General features: G+C 43.9%; 1 protein-coding gene across 1 annotated transcript in view; it reads left to right on the top strand.

Moving 5' to 3' along the window:
* The window catches only part of SPEF2 (sperm flagellar 2), a 201,530-nt gene that overhangs the window by 177,806 nt on the left and 7,226 nt on the right, over positions 1-16,498 (top strand). Inside the window, exons 32-35 of the mRNA XM_055554823.1 lie at positions 495-587; positions 7,850-8,029; positions 15,846-16,085; positions 16,280-16,402. Of these exons, the coding sequence (XP_055410798.1) occupies positions 495-587; positions 7,850-8,029; positions 15,846-16,085; positions 16,280-16,402 (636 nt within the window). The remainder of the gene's footprint in view (positions 1-494; positions 588-7,849; positions 8,030-15,845; positions 16,086-16,279; positions 16,403-16,498) is intronic.

The following is a 16,498-nucleotide window of genomic DNA, read 5'->3' as shown; positions in this document are numbered from 1 at the left end:
GATTCTCCAGGCAAGAATACTGGAGTGGGTTGCCATGCCCTCCTCCAGGGAATCTTCCCCACCCAGGGATCGAACCCAGGTCTCCTGCATTGCAGGTGAATTCTTTATTGTCTGAGCCACGATATTGCTGTGCAATCCACATCCAGGGTGAGGACCTCCAAGCTTCATTGCACACTCCAACAGTTACAGCATAGTCAGAGTGCAGCTGGTGCCCTGGCCTGTGGGTTTTCATTTATAAATCATTCATGTGTACTACTGCACTAATGCATTCTATACATTATCAATTTTTTAAAAAATTATTACAAAAGAATGAGATCTCATACACATGAATGGAATTTCAGAGTTTGCTTCAGCACCCCCATGGCTTCTGCACCTTACTTTGTGGACCTCTGCTCTAGACATCTTGCAAAGATCAATTCAACCTCTGTGGCTCTGAAAGCAACAGTTATATCTCAGCATAACTTTAATGATTCTTATTTTTGTTTTTTGTGTAGGCTGGCCTGTGGTTTACAGGAGACGAAGATATCAAAATTCCAGAAAATCCTCTTGAACCCCTGCCATTCAATAGGCAGGAGCATCTTATAGAGGTAATTACTGAGGTCTTTTTTAAAAAGTGTATGTGGCACCATATCACGGTAACATTGATCAATTTCTTGTGTAATTAGTCTTAGACTCCATCCCCATCCCCCGTTCCTTTAATGTATTCCCAAAGTGTAGAGTTTAATATTCACCCAGGTGGCACTAGTGGTAAAGAACCTGCCTGCCAATGCAGGAGACACAAGAGACTCAGGTGCAATCACTGGGTCAGGAAGATCCCCTGTAGAAGGAAATGCCCAACCCACTCCAGTATTCTTGCCTGGAGAATTCCATGGACAGAGGAGCCTGGTGGGCTACAGTCCATGGGGTCCCAAAGAGTCAAACAAGACCAAGCAACTGAGTACAAGGCGGCAGTACAGAGGAGTCTGGAGAGGAGGCAGTGGTCGAAATCTTAAACAGTCCTCCTGTTAACTCCCTGTGTGATCTTGGACAACATTCTTAAGCTCTCTGGGCTTCACTTTTCTCATCTAGCAAATCAGCTGTTACTGAGCATATTCTTCACTAAAGGTCCTTACAGTTGTAAAAGCTTTGGATAAGAACTGCCTTTTACCCATATGTGCCTTTGTTCATTTCTCTTTGATTTTGACTAACTCATGTAACATTCCAAGAGTTTGCATACCCATCAGATTATTATTATCATCAAAAATATCATCATCATTATTGGGTTGGCCAAAAAATTCATTTGGGCTTTTCATATCATGTTATGGAAAATCCTAAATGAACACTTTGGCCGTTAACTTCTATCATTAACTTCTATCCCTGAGGCCACAATAGTATATAAGATCTTAAAATCTGAAAACTATTCTGACTTCAGTATAAATGTTAAAAATATGAAACACAATGAAATATGAAACACTATATCCAACACAATGAAGTTTGATAAGATATGAGAAACATTGGACGGTAGATTTAGAAATGACAGCAAGCTATGTGTATTGATTAATCAATTCAGCCAGCCATTAGTGTAAAATTACAATGCAAAATTGAACATGACTTGTTGTAACATGAAAGTGAGCAATTCTCTTCCATTGGACACATATTTCAAGCATCTCTGCTAGATGCTAGCAGGAGAGCAGGTGAAAGAAAGGGGTCAGTTACCAAAAAAGTTCAAAACATGAGGCTGGCAGTTGTGGGGCAGCTTTTTGTTTTGGTTGTTGTTGATTGTTTTACAACCCGAGGACTGAGTTGTAAAGCTTTGGAAAGCATATCTATATAGAAACAGGTTCTTCATTCTGTGGGAAGACGACAGTAGTCTGAATAGGATGTCAAGTACAAAGCACTTTCCTTTTCTGCGAGAAGTGGTTAGAAATGTCCATCACAGCAGAGCCTTTCAGTTGCTCATGGAGCTGCTGAAAGCAGGAGGCAGCCTATGCTGGTCAGCCCTAAGGACTGCAAGGCAGGGAAGCCAGAGAGGCCTCTGGGTGCCAAGGAGGAGTATGGCTCCCATCTGCTGCTGCCCAAACTGCTGGAATAAAGTGTGTGGCAGAGGATAGAGGCAGGACCACAAAGTCTGAGAAAGATGTGCCCTATGGGGCAGATTCATTAGAAGAGACCCTAATGCTGGGAAAGATTGTGGGCAGGAGGAAAAAGTGGCAAAGAGGATGAGATGGTTAAAGAGCATCACTGACTCAATGGAGAGTGAGTCTGAGCAAACTTGGTGAAGGACAGGAAGCCTGGCATGCTGCAGTCCATGGGGTGGCAAAGAATCGGACATGACTTCGCAGCTGAACAATAATGGGGCAAAGGATGGCTGACAGATGTGTGTGAGAGTGTGTGTGTAGTGTCCAGAGGACAAAAGGGAGTGGAATTTTCCATGCCTCTCTGTCCCACAGACTGGATGCTCAACATTACATAAATCTCAACACCCTTCAACTGGGACTAAAAGCACAGATGCCATGGCTGACAAGCTGTGAGGTCTTGATGGAGTTACCTAACCTCTCTGTGCCGTGGTTTTATTTTCATCCTTTGCTGCTGGGGTTGTTGTACAGCATGAGTTCATATGTGTGGCCCATTTAGAACAGTGATCAGCACACAGTAGGCCCTATGTAAGTGTCAACTAAACAGAAGCTAACCACGCTAACCCTACATGGTGAAACAACCCTTAATGGTTAACATCCTAAAGAAGTTGCACAAAGGGAAAACATAAAACAAAATAATAAGTTTACTTTTTGACCATTATTAGAATAGCAAAGACCAAATTGGGGGAAAACACCCCATAAAGAGGAATTCTAAGGGTCAGGACCCCTGGGCTATGTTCTAATTCTGCCAGGAATCACCGTAGGACCTTGAACTGGAGGTTCTTTCACCTGCCAGGGCTTCTGCATGCTCTTAAGAGGGCTTAAGAAGAGGGCTTAAGTCTAGGGCCACACCCAGCTCTCCTGCTTGTCACCTGTATTCTCTATGATCCAGGACTGGCAGGGCTCCTGGAGATAGGTCATTGTCACTGTCCATGAGTTCGGATGAGTCCCGGGCACTGGGTGAAAATCTCTTTACATCCAAAAAAGGATCCCTGAGACACGTGTGTGTTGCAGTCACATCATTGTCTCCTGACAGTGACAGTGCACTTCCTTGTAACTGATGAGGCTCAGCCACGTCCTGGCCTCCCAGCTGGCCACACAATACCAAGTGTTTTAAAAAATTTACAGGAATATCCTGAGAAAAGGTAATTTAATTCATCATGCTCAAATTCACACATTTTTTGGTTATAATCTCTTCTCCACATATTCCAACATGAGAAGCTGATGATCTCACTGAAGTTGATGGCTCACCACAGTGATCTCAAGGTCTTGTTTTTGCTGACTGTATACAGCTTGTCCATCTTCGGCTACAAAGAATGTAATCAATCTGTTTTTGGTATTGCCCATCGGATGATGTCCATGTGTAGAGCTGTCTCTTGGGTTGTTGAAAGAGGGTGTTTGCTATGACCAGTGCCTTCTTTTGGCAAAACTCTGTTAGCCTTTGGCCTACTTCATTTTGTACTCCAAGGCCAAACTTACCTGTTGCTCCAAGTATCTCTTGACTTTCTATTTTTGTATTCCAATCCCCTCTGATGAAAAAGACATATTTTTTTTGGTGTTAGTTCTAGAAGATCTTGTAGGTCTTCATAGAATCCAGTTAACTTCAGCTTCTTCAGCATCAGTGGTTGGGGCATAGACTTGGATTACTGTGATGTTGAATGGTTTGCCTTGGAAATGAACTGAGATCATTCTGTCATTTTTGAGATTGCACCCAAATACTACATTAGGAACTCTTTTGTTGATTATGAGGGCAGCTCCATTTCTTCTAAGGGATTCTTGCCCACAGTAGTATATATAATGATCATCTGAATTAAATCCATCCATTCCCATCCATTTTAGTTCACTGACTCCTAAAATGTCGATGTTCACTCTTGCCATCTCTGTTTGACCACTTCCAGTTTTCCTTGGAATTTACAATTGACCTAACATTCCAGTTTCCTATGCAATATCGTACTTTACAGCATCACTTTTTTTTCACCACCTAACACATCCACAACTGGGCGTCATTTCCACTTTGGTCCAGCCTCTTCATTCTTTCTGAAGCTATTTCTCCTCTCTTCCCAGGAGCATGTTGGACACCTACCGACCTGGCGGGGGGTTCATTTTCTGGTATCATTTCTTTTCCTTTTTCGTACTGTTTATGGGGCTCAGAAATACTGAAGCAGTCTTCCATTTCCCCCTGCAGTGGACATTGGACTATTATCATTTGTTGAAGCCAGACTTGTGTTTTGAAATACTGTCTATTTGCTGACAAATCCCAAGAGTCTATTTCAACCCCAAACCTCTCTCCCAAACATGAGACTCCTAAACAGAGCTGCTTATTGGACCTCTCCACTTGGATGTTCTAGCAGACATTTCCAACTTCCTGCATCCGAGTCTGCGTCCCTGACCCCCCATCTCCCCACCCTGCTGCCCTGCCCTCACCCAGAGCCCTCGCCCTCTTGGTCAGTGGACATTCTGACCTTTCTATTGGTCAGCCCAAAACCCTAGAGTCATCCCCAGTTCTTTTCCTTTTTTTTTTTTTTTCCAAACTCTCACATCCAATCCTTTAGGAAGCCTAGGTAGTTCTACCATCAAAACACAGGGTTGATTGGTTCCAGGACTGACTGCTGCAGAATTATCTTGTAGGACTGAGAACTGCAGCTCCGAGAGGCTGCCTATTCCCTGTCACATGGCCTTTTTACAGTTTGAGATTAGCTTCTTCACCAGCAGGAGAGCATCTCACTGGCTTCAAATCTGTAATCTCTTCCTTAAGACCTTCCTTAAAAAGAGTCCTTTTTAAAACACCTCAAATGATTAAATCAGGGCCCAAGTTTGGGGTCTCTTTTGATTAACACCCACTGATTAAGTACCTGAATTGTCTGCAGAATCTCTTTGCCTTTACTCCTGGGAATGACTTTCTCATCAAATTTAAAATCCCTCACACTTAAGGGGAAGGGGTTATACAAGATATGTATTCAATGTACTTATGTATTCATGTGTATGTACATATGTATGTACATATGCTAAAGCTGAAACTCCAGTACTTTGGCCATCTCATGCAAAGAGTTGACTCATTGGAAAAGACTCTGATGCTGGGAGGGATTGGGGGCAAGAGGAGAAGGGGATGACAGAGGATGAGATGGCTGGATGGCATCACTGACTCGATGGACGTGAGTCTCAGTGAACTCCGGGAGTTGGTGATGGACAGGGAGGCCTGGCGTGCTGTGATTCATGGGGTCGCAAAGAGTCGGACACGACTGAGCCACTGATCTGATCTGATCTGATGTATTCAATGTATATGTATTCATATGTACATATGTATATGTACTCCAGGGGGCGGGAAATTTCAAAGCCTTCTTAGAATTCTTCCCATAACAACATTTTAAATGATCTTAAGAATATAGCAGGCCTTACCTTTTTTACATGTCTCATCCACTCATTTAAAATCAAGCCTGTGTAATTAGAGAAGGAGTTCACATATCAGTTCACTTTATTTTTTCACATCTTCCTTCAATATATCATATTCAGCCTCTTTGTTAATAGAAATAATGTGTTGCACCTACATAGCATTTTCAAGAGCATTTCAGTGGAAATAATACTAAAGGTCAAGGATTCATATGAAAGAAATGGAAGATAAGCATGAAAGGACAATGTCATGGTTATCTATTGGTGCCAACACCCTTCTACCCCATGTCCTGCTGGAAATCCCTGAGGAATTCCAATGACAAGTGGGCAGAGGAAATAAATACAAGGTCCTGAAGGAACCCAAAAGCTGGATCATGACTCTTGAAAAATCTAAGGCTGCCTGACCATCTGAGCCTGGCTCTGTGCCTGATTACAGCAAATATTCAGTAAACTTTTGATTAAGGTAGGACTGAATGATTGAGCTTGCAGAGCCCATTGACCTCAAAAATTCTTTTCTGCTTCATAGCATAACTTTATGCTATGAAGTTTAGTTTGTGCTATGCTTTAGACTTTAGTGTTTTCCTATTAAAGTTATTTTTATTTAAATTTGCATTAGATTTGTCAAATATCAGGAATTTATTTTTCCAATTTGTCATGAATGTCTAATTGAATTTGCTAATAGTTGTAAGGATTGCTAGTAATAAAGAATGACATGATGTGTAAAACAGATAGCTAGTGGGTAGCTGCTGTGTAGTATAGGGAGCTCAGCTTGGTGCTCTGTGATGACCTAGAGGAGTGGGATGGAGGGGTCAGAGGGAGGCTCAAGAGAGAGGGCATACAACTGACTCACATTGTTGTACAGAAGAAACAACACAAAGTTGTAAAGCAATTATACCCCAATTAAAAAAAATTTTTTTAAAGAATGACATGCTATCTCTAGATCTAGACACTTGCTTCTCAAAGTGTAGGTCAGAACCAGCAGTTTTAGAATCACCCAGGAGCTTACTAAACATGAAGAAACATAGGCCATCTACTAAGCATCCAGAAAAGAAAGAAAAAATGTGAAAGTCATTCAGTTGTGTCCAGCTCTTTGCGACCCAGGCCAGAATACTCGAGTGGGTAGCCTTTCCCTTCTCCAGGGGATCTTCCCAACCCAGGAATCAAACCCAGGTCTCCCACATTGCAGGCAGATTCTTTCCCAGCTGTGCCACAAGGGAAGCCCAAGAATACTGGAGTGGGTAGCCTACCCTTTCTCCAGGGTATCTTCCCGACCCAGGAATCGAACGGGGGTCTCTCGCAAACATCCAGAACCATCTACTTAATTAGAGTCTACATTTTTAAAAGGTTACTAAACACACATGTTTGAGAAGAGCCAGTCGCCTCCCGGAACAGAAGTCCCCAGGTATTCAGGTGTGGCCTGTGGGTCCCAGGGTTTGGCCTGGGCTTTGCCGGGCCCCAGAGGATGATATTAGATCCCCAAGCACCAACTCTTCATGCTGTCAAATGCATGAGACAATGCGTCCAGAACTGACTGGAAGCGCAGTCATTCAGGCTGTGGGAGAGACTTGCTGAAAAAGCTGGTATTCAGTGAGGAGCATGCTCTTCCTCTGTGCGAGTCCTCACTAGGAGGAGTCACATTACATCAACAGATCAGGGAGTTCAGAGTCAAGTGGCTGAAACAAGGAGGCTAATGGCTGGAGTCCCAGTGGCTCTGGGCATCGTGCCCTCCCCTCTCCCCACTTCCCACAGAGAGGGATGTACCAGAAGCTTCATGATTGGGAGTCAGGGCCAGTGTGTCAGGATGGAGTTGAGGATGGACAGACAGGTCCTTGCTCTCTTTTTCTACCTAATATGCACCACTTTAATTAGCACACGCGTCTTATCTGTCTCTTCAAGCCCATGGGCTGTAGCTCACAGGGCTCCTCTATCCATGGGATTCTCCAGGCAAGAACAGTGGAGTGGGTTGCCATTTCCTACTCCAGGGGATCTTCCTGACCCAGGGATCAAAGCTTCATCTCTTGTGTCTCCTGTGTGTATATATATATACACACACAAACACATACACACAGATATTTGTCTTCCTCTTTCTGACTTACTTCATTCTAATAGACTCTAGGCTCACCTACCTCATTAGAACATCAGAATTTTTAGAGCCCTACTTTTTTTTTTTTAATATTTAGCTTACTTTTCAGTTAATACCACTCATTACATGTTAGTTTTAGTAATTCAGTCCTTAGAAAATGACCTTATTCCAAAACCCCTGGAGAGATTCTTCATTGCCTGTGCATCCACTTTCTACCCGATGGTTTGCGTTTTCTCTCTGGCTGAAATTCTTTTTTGTGTGACAGTTTTTCTTTAGGTTGTTTGCTGACTGCGAGAAGGATCCACCCCAGCTTGACTACATGCAGATGCTGCTTTATTTTGCTTGCCATCCAGACAGTACAGAAGGGGTCTACAGGGCCCTCAGCGTAGCCATTGGGACTCACGTCTTCCAGCCAATTGAAATGCCTCATCCTGTTGCAGAAAAGGTAATTGTGTTCCAGAAATGGACTAGCATTGGGGTCTGGAGGGGATCCCAGAAGATTCTGAACTTTTCCTCACACATGCTTTACTAGGTCTTGGATAGACTTGGCCGTACTCAGTTGGATTAAGAACACTCCAAAAAAAATGCTTTGGTAGTAAAATCCAAAATTTGCTCAAAGTTTCTCGGTGGAATCAAAATTGCTCTGTCGGGGACAGTCTTTATTTTGCATGAAGTGCTAATCCTGATAAATGAGAATGAACTGGGTATTCATCCAGGCTGTCACACTGTGTGGAAATTCTATGTAAAACAAGTTCAACCTTCGAACATATACCACAGATTTGTAACACTTGATAGGGTTTCAGGCCCAAACTTGGCCACCTAAGATGCATGGGCAATCTTTGTGTCACCTGCCTCCAAGGACAGAAAACCTTAATGTCCAATAAAACCTCACATCCCACCGTAGATTTATAAAGGGTTAACATTCCCTGGCTTTGTTGGGGGGCAGGGCGGATAGAAAAGTCTCAGAACAGGGTCTGACTTTTTAGTCTGCATCAGACCTTGTGAGGGGAGCTGTGGCCCTCATGGTGGAACGCTTTCCTCTGTTCTTCTTTGTGGACACGAGGGCAGAGGGAGACTATGCATCCAGACTCCTCAGATATCCCAGCCACAGTTCTTTTCCTTTCATACAAAAAATATGCTGGGTTCTCTGAGTAAAAATGGGAAGCTCCTATGATAGCTTTCACATCCCAAAAGACATAGATAGACCCTCTCATCTCCAAATGTCAGCCCTGGGCAGATGGCCAGGAGGAACTCCTGCCCCTTCTATCAGGACCAGGGCGAGGCTGGACTATTGTCTAGGAAGCTGACAGCTCAGGGCTCTTCACCCCAGTGCTCTGTCAATGCAGCATTAACACTGACTCAACAACACAAAGCTCAGCAACGAGTTATTGTTATTCCCACTCGAGAATGCTGTCTTCCTAGACCATAGGAGGGCCGCTTACATTTTCCCAAATGAATGACAAGCCAGATGCGTCTGCCCTTACTTGGAACTGCTTTTGCCACTTTCCCAGGGCTTCCCAGGTGATGCTAGTGATACAGACCCTGCCTGCCAATGTAGGAGACAGAAGAGACAGAGATGCTGCTGGTGTGATCCCTGGGTTGATCCCGTGGAGAGGGAAATGGCAAGCCACTCCAGTATTTTTGTCTGCGAAATCCCATGGACAGAGGAGCCTGGCAGGCTACAGTCCATGGGGTCACAAAGAGTTGGACACGACTGAAATGACTTAGCACGCACACACGCAGGGGTGTTTCTGCATTTCGGTATGAATTGGGCCTCCCTCACCCATCTCTGGCATGGATGATGACCTACCTTGAGCTCTCTATGAAATGTCTGTCGTCTAGGAGATCTTCCTAGATCTCCTGCCTGCCTGCGTTCCCATAGCTCCCTGTGCTTCCTGCCTCACAGTAACCCTCACAGATAACTGCTTTACATGGTCAGCTTCCATTCTGGGCTCTGGGCCCCCAGTGGTCAGGGAAGGGCCATCTCTCTTGTTCTGCATCCCCAAACCTGCATTCCTGAACCTGAATTACTGCTATAGAGCTCAGTAAACACATTTCATTGAGTGGAACAATTAACTCACTATTAGCTTTGTAAATTATACCCTTTGTGTAGTCCTGTGATCTGCAAGGGTTACAAATCCAGTTGCCCGTACCCATACAGGGCTTCCCTGGTGGCTCAGACTGTAAAGAATTTCCCTGCAATGCAGGAGACCGGGTTCAATTCCTAGGTCAGGAAAGTCCCCTAGAGAAGGAAATGGCTACCCACTCTTCTTGCCTGGAAGATCTCATGGACAGAGGACACAACTGAGTGACTGACACTTTCATTTTCACCATACAAGAAAGAATGGGAGGACGAGGGAATGATGGCCCAAACATGGAGGGAACACAGAATAAAAGACAGATTAGCATGGGGCCTTACTGATCCAAAGAGGGGTCTGTGCCTTCTTTTTTGCCCCCTCTGTGTCTTTGCTCTTGCTGTTCCCTCCACCTGGAGCACCTGCCAGCTCATCTCGAAAGGCTCAAGGCCTCTCCAGTATCCAAGGCCTATTTCCTACACCAGCTCATTCATGAAGCTCCCCCGACACACTGAGCACTCCCTCACCTGGGCCCCATTTATATTCAGATCCCCTCTGGCAAGACAGAACCATGCCACGCACCCAGGCATTTACTCAATTACTTATCCAGCACCTTGGTGACTTTGGAACTACCCCTGACCTGGGGATAAAGCAAGTAAAGTGAAGGCTAAATCAAATGGTGATGAATGCCACAGACGAAAAAGAAGATAGGGAAAAATGCAGGAGTCTGGGAAGGAGTTGCAGTGTTAAATAGGGTCTTCACAGAAGGTGTCTCTGTGCAAAGACATATAGGCCAAAGGCCCAGAGACGTGAGCAAGAGAGCCTTGCAGATAGACCTCTGGAGGAAGAGTATTTAAATGAAGACTGCAGTGGATGCAAAAGACCTCATGTGGGGCCGTGCCTGGTGCATCCCAAAGAACTGCAAGTCAGCACTTGCAAAGCACTGAGCTGGAGGAGAGCAGCAGGAAAGGACAGTGATGAGGAGAGGACTCCGAGGCCCCTGGAGAGACCTTGGCTTTGGCTGTGCCAAGAGATGAGATGAGAAGGCACTGGAGCAGCGTCATTTCATTTAAAATGGATGCCCATATAGAACAGACTGTAGGGAGCACAGGAGGGAAGAAGGGCTAGTAATGCAAGCAGGGGGTGGTTTATCTATTGACTCCTACTGCTGTTATTTCTACTGTGCACTGGAGACAACTTGTTACCCCTCTGCGTCCTCTAAAGTAGCAAGTGCTCAGCAATGCACATAACAGGTTCTCCATGAGTGTTGGTAAAAGGGAAGAAAGAGAGGAAGAGAGAAGGAAGGGGTGGACTCCCGTCTCTGAGGCAGAGAGGAGGAGAGCAGACATTCAAGAGGCAGAAGTAATAGCAGATTCGGAGGCTGCACTGCTGCTGCTAAGTCGCGTCAGTCGTGTCCGACTCGGTGTGACCCCATAGACGGCAGCCCACCAGGCTCCTCTGTCTCTGGGATTCTCCAGGCAAGAATACTGGAGTGGGTTGCCATTTCCTTCTCCCGGAGGCTGCACTGAGTTACCAGAAAAGTCAGGAAAAGGCAGCCTGTGCTAGAACAGTTGCCATAGCAACAGACAGCTGTCTGAATGGGTAGCACCCAGGCCAGCTAGCACCAGCACCGTAAGAGTCTGCATCCCTTCTGACCTTGACCCCGGAGCTAGTGCTCTCCCAGGAAGCAGCTCCCTGGGTTACTTCTCTTAAGAACTCTTTTAAAGTCCAAGGACACTGTGCAAGAATTCTCCCACAACCACTGCACAGCAGCGAAGAAACCAGGGTGGGGGCAGGTCTGTCACACGCCACATACACAAGCCTGCTCCTGGCTGGGAGTGAGGCATAGGAGCTTCTGACATACAGGACCCACCGCCTCCCCCATTCTTGCCTCCTCCTAGCTCTCACCATCCTGCCTCCAATTATCCTGCTGCCTCTCTGTGCCCTTTCCAACTGTGTTCTGGTTTCCTGGGCAACCTGATCCCAGGAAGTTAAAATGAGCCTGCTCAGAAACAATGCCTCTAACAGGTTAACAGGTCTGTGTTTACTCCCAAGACATTTAATCAGATCTCAATTTTTGCTTTCCAAATAAACAACTGGAAATCTCCCCGATGTTTCATTCTTCCTCACTGTATTCTTCCTTACACGCTGGTTTGTTCAATGTGGCACAGACCTCCTGTTTAAATCCACAGCTTCTTTGGGTAGTTTAAAAGAAGCTCGAGAGCCAAGCACTCAATGAGCAGACACTAGTCAATGTGAAACATCAAAGAAGTTGATATTTGTTCATCCTGGCCCGTGGGATTCGGGGTTATGATATTGTAATTTAGTAAATTATGAGCTTGAACTGCCCACGTTTTGAGAGTCTTGTTAAAGCATCTTGACAGGTGGGTTGAGGCCTTGGGGTTCAAATAACTTAAATGTTCCTCCCATTCTGTTCTTTGATGCTTTGTTGACATTAGTCCGGAGGACTGACCTTCTGTTCTGCCTCTGAGATGTGGGGAAATAAACAGATTGAATGGTAGAAATGCACACTCAGGCACCATTCCGAGGACATGTTACTGGGAGTCCTTAAGGGCTGCCTCTGAGAGTGTGACAAAGTGCTTGCCAGCCCCACAGTCTCCCTGCTGCTTAGACAATAATGTGACTCACACAGAGTTTTGATGCCTCTAATAATTGCTCATTCAGAAGCCCTGGCTTTTCTCCAAACCGGCATGTCTGGTTTTGTTCACACATCCATATCCACAATCGCGGTCTGTTGGAGAGCGCCCCCTCCTGTGCACACCCTGCAAGTCCCGCCAGGAGACTGAGCTGGCTCCTTGGGTTCTGATCTTGGCCTCCCTTCACTCCCTCCCTTCCCACTGAACCACTAAATCTATTCTGTCCAACCCCTTAAAGAGCAAAACTAACAAATGCTTATAAAATATCCTCTGACCTAATAAAACCTAATGACATAATGCCATTTGAATGACATTCTTCATTCAAATGTTTAATTTGTTATTTTTTGGCTAAAATTTTAAAAAATCCATTCATCCCATGATGACAATATCAAGGCTTTGAGACTTTGGGCCCTCTCTAGTTCCAGAAATGATGAAGAGAGACCAGGTTCTTGCTCTTTAATTTTAGTATCGCCTGCTCATCCATCCCAGTTCATCATGTGCTCACCTACAGTTTCTGTCTGAATAGAAATTCACTCATTCTTCATACTATCAGCAAGACATTCTATGTCTCAACACTGTTCTTTTCACCACACTCAATGTTCTGTCTCTCCAGGGGATTATTGATGGGAAGCCAGTGTGATGATTCCCAAGCTTCCTGCTGCTGCTGCCGCTGCTAAGTCGCTTCAGTTGTGTCCAACTCTGTGTGACCCCATAGACGGCAGCCCAGCAGGCTCCCCCGTCCCTGGGATTCTCCAGGCAAGAATACTGGAGTGGGTTGCCATTTCCTACTCCAATGCATGAAAGTGAAAAGTGAAAGTGAAGTCGCTCAGTTGTGTCCGACTCCTAGCGACCCCATGGACTGCAGCCCACCAGGCTCCTCTGTCCATGGGATTTTCCAGGCAAGAGTGCTGGAGTGGGGTGCCATTGCCTTCTCCACCCAAGCTTCCTAGGTAGAGACAAAAAAGTCAGTTTCATATTTCTGCCAAGTAAATCAATATTGCAGTTGCTTAAAATGGAGAAGAAGCTAATTGGATAGGTAGACAGATAAACAAGGAAGAGTAGATAGAAAGATATGCTCAGTTCCAAGAACTTCAAGATTAGATTAAATTTCCAATTTAGCAAAGGATACAGAAACTCAACTAAAGCAAGGTGACCACACAGAACTAGGCCAAATGCAACCTATCTCCATTGCACCACCCTCCGCCCCTACACATCCTTCAGAGGGGCTTACGATGACCAGTGGCTTAATTCTGTGCCCTGGTATAGTCTTTTTACACATGGGACTTCAGTGGCTGTTTGGAAAGAACTTGTATGATCTATGCACTTAATGCTTCTACTGAATTGAGTATGTACAGGCAATGGCACCCTCTTCTAATTTTAAGCCTAAATTAGCATTTTTCCTTCCTCAGAATAAAGGAGAACCAGCCCTCAGGTGTTCTATGACATCGGGCCAGTCAACATTCTGAAAACACTCATTTTTTCATGGCAAATCATTGAATATCTATTACCTCATCATCAGAAACACACACACACATTTATTACAATAAATATTATAAATACAAATCTACTGTAGAGAACTTGAAAAGTACAAAATAAAGTAAAAAGTAGTCACCTGTTTGACCAATCAGAGGTAGTAACTGCTGTCAGTTCTTTATCGGTTTCTCTTCTTTTTCATTAATAAGTATTAGATATATAAGGAAATGAGGACCCTGGTGTATTTATTATTTGTATTTTGTTCCCTTTTGCACTTATCCCATGAGTGTTTTCTCACTGTCATTTTCACTATCATTCTAAGCTCAAATGCTCACAGCAGCACAGCATTCCGTCACAGACCGATACTATCATCATTCCCTGTTGTTGGAACCATAGGTTTTCTATTTTTGCTGTTAAGTAACACAGAATGAACATCCGTATACAAAAGTCTTGGTGCACATGAATATTTCTTTAGAATCAGTTCCTAGATCAGTAATTACTGGGTCAAAAGGTAGGCAATATTTTTCAGGCTTTTGATACATAAGAAACTATGCTATGCTATGCTAAGTCACTTCAGTCGTGTCCGACTCTGTGCGACCCTGTAGATGGCAGCCCACCAGGCTCCCCCATCCCTGGGATTCTCCGGGCAAGAACACTGGAGTGGGCTGCCATTTCCTTCTCCAATGCATGAAAGGGAAAAGTGAAAGGGAAGTCGCTCAGTCGTGTCCAACTCTTAGCGACCCCATGGACTGCAGCCTAACAGGCTCCTCCGTCCATGGGATTTTCCAAGCAAGAGTACTGGAGTGGGGTGCCATTGCCTTCTCTGATATCAGAAACAATTTACTCTTTCCCATGCTCAGAATGCCAGCATCTAAATTCATGGCTCTTGGCCAAGTTTCAAAGAGCAGCAATATGAATCCCAATCTGTCTGTATTCAATCTGTTTTCTATTTTACTTTCTGAATGCCTCATTGAATTTAACATCCAGTATCCAAACAAAGGCCCCAAAGTTTCTCAGAATCTATCAAACTTGAGAAATTAACCCACCACAACCTCTAGACTGCAGACAGTTTCCAAAGCAAATCCCGTCCAAAATCTAGATTCATGTGTAAAAGTTTGACAGAAGTCACACAGTTCATTTCAGTGTTCTTTTATTGAGTAATACAATGTGTCTGGGGCTTCCCAGGTGGCACTAGTGGTAAAGAACCTGCGTGCAGGAGAGATGCAGGTTCTATCCCTGGATGGAGATCGCCTAGAGAAGGAAATGGCAGCTCACCCCAGTACTCTTGCCTGGAGAAGCCCATGGACAGGGGAGCCTGGTGGGCTGCAGTCCATAGGGTCGCCAAGAATGGAACATGACTGAGGGGACTTAGTACAAGTGCACACTGTATATCTGAAAGAGTGATAAGCAAAAGCATGTATGAAAGTAAATAAAACTCACCCCACACTAAGGGCTCTGTCAAGTACCAGCAGAATTGGTCTAGAACTTTGACATGATTTCCAGTGCAGCCGGTATATTCTACTTCTTTTCTTTTTATTCTTTTTACTTTATTATTTTTTATTGAAGTATAATTTATCTACAATGCTGTGTTAATTTCAGGCATACAGCAAAGTGATTCAGTTATACATACATATATATTTTTCAGATTCATTTCCCTCATAGGTTATTACAAAGTATTGAGTATACAGTAGGACATTGATTATCCATTTTATAGATATATTCATGTGTATATGTTAATTACAAACTCCTAATTTATCCCTCCCCCACCCTTCCCAGTTGGTAACCACTTTTGCTGCTGCTTGCTGTTGTTTCTGAGTTGGAGAAGGAAGAAAGACTTGTCTTATTGTCTAGCAAATTCTATCTTTAGACTTTGTTTAGCTAGTCTGCGGTTGTTGCTCAGTTGCTAAGTCGTGTTCAGCTCTCTGCAACCCCACGGACTTCAGCATGCCAGTAGGCATTACCATCTCAAGGCATGAAAAGTTCGGGACGAAATTGGTGTTTTCTAAATATCTCTATTACTGGAGAGACTTCATCTTCTCTTTATTTAATTGCACAGACCTCTTCCTTCACTGATATGAGTCCCATTGAGGAATATCCTGAACTCGAGGACAACTTTATGAGTGAGGAAAGGGAATTACAAGAGGATGGGGAGGAAAAGGAAGAAGAAATCCCTGAAAATGCGAATACGGAAATGATTTCCATGCAAACATTACTCCAAGTGTTCCGAGGAGGAAATGAAGTACTGGACGCTAACAGATTTGCCAGCCACCAAAAGATAGAGAACATTTATTTAGAGGTTGGTTGGATTCTTTCATTAAAGAGACAACCTATACCCAAGAAAATTTCCATCAATTTTGAGTGTATGGTCATAGAATTTCCCCTGAAATGTCTCAACATGTAGAAATTATGATGATTCCTTTAGTAAATAAAATCATTTTTAGCATCATCAGGATCATAGATTTAATTAACTTATTTTTTTTTCTTTTTAAGAACTTCATAAAAGTGTTTCAGGACCTAGGTTCCAAGAACTTAGAGCCAATTGAAGTTGCTGTTCTTCTGAAGCATCCTTTTATTCAAGACCTGATTTCAAGTTATCCAGATTATAAGATCCCTGTGAGTATTACCCAAAGATCCTAATACAGTCTTTTTTTAAATTGTCATTATAATTTTATTTTATTTTTATTGGAGGTTAATTGCTTTATAAATGTT

Source organism: Bubalus kerabau, chromosome 18, assembly GCF_029407905.1.
Source record: "Bubalus kerabau isolate K-KA32 ecotype Philippines breed swamp buffalo chromosome 18, PCC_UOA_SB_1v2, whole genome shotgun sequence".
Lineage (NCBI taxonomy): Eukaryota > Metazoa > Chordata > Mammalia > Artiodactyla > Bovidae > Bubalus > Bubalus kerabau.
Note: the sequence above shows the minus strand (reverse complement) of the source record. Positions and strands in the feature narration are given on the sequence as shown.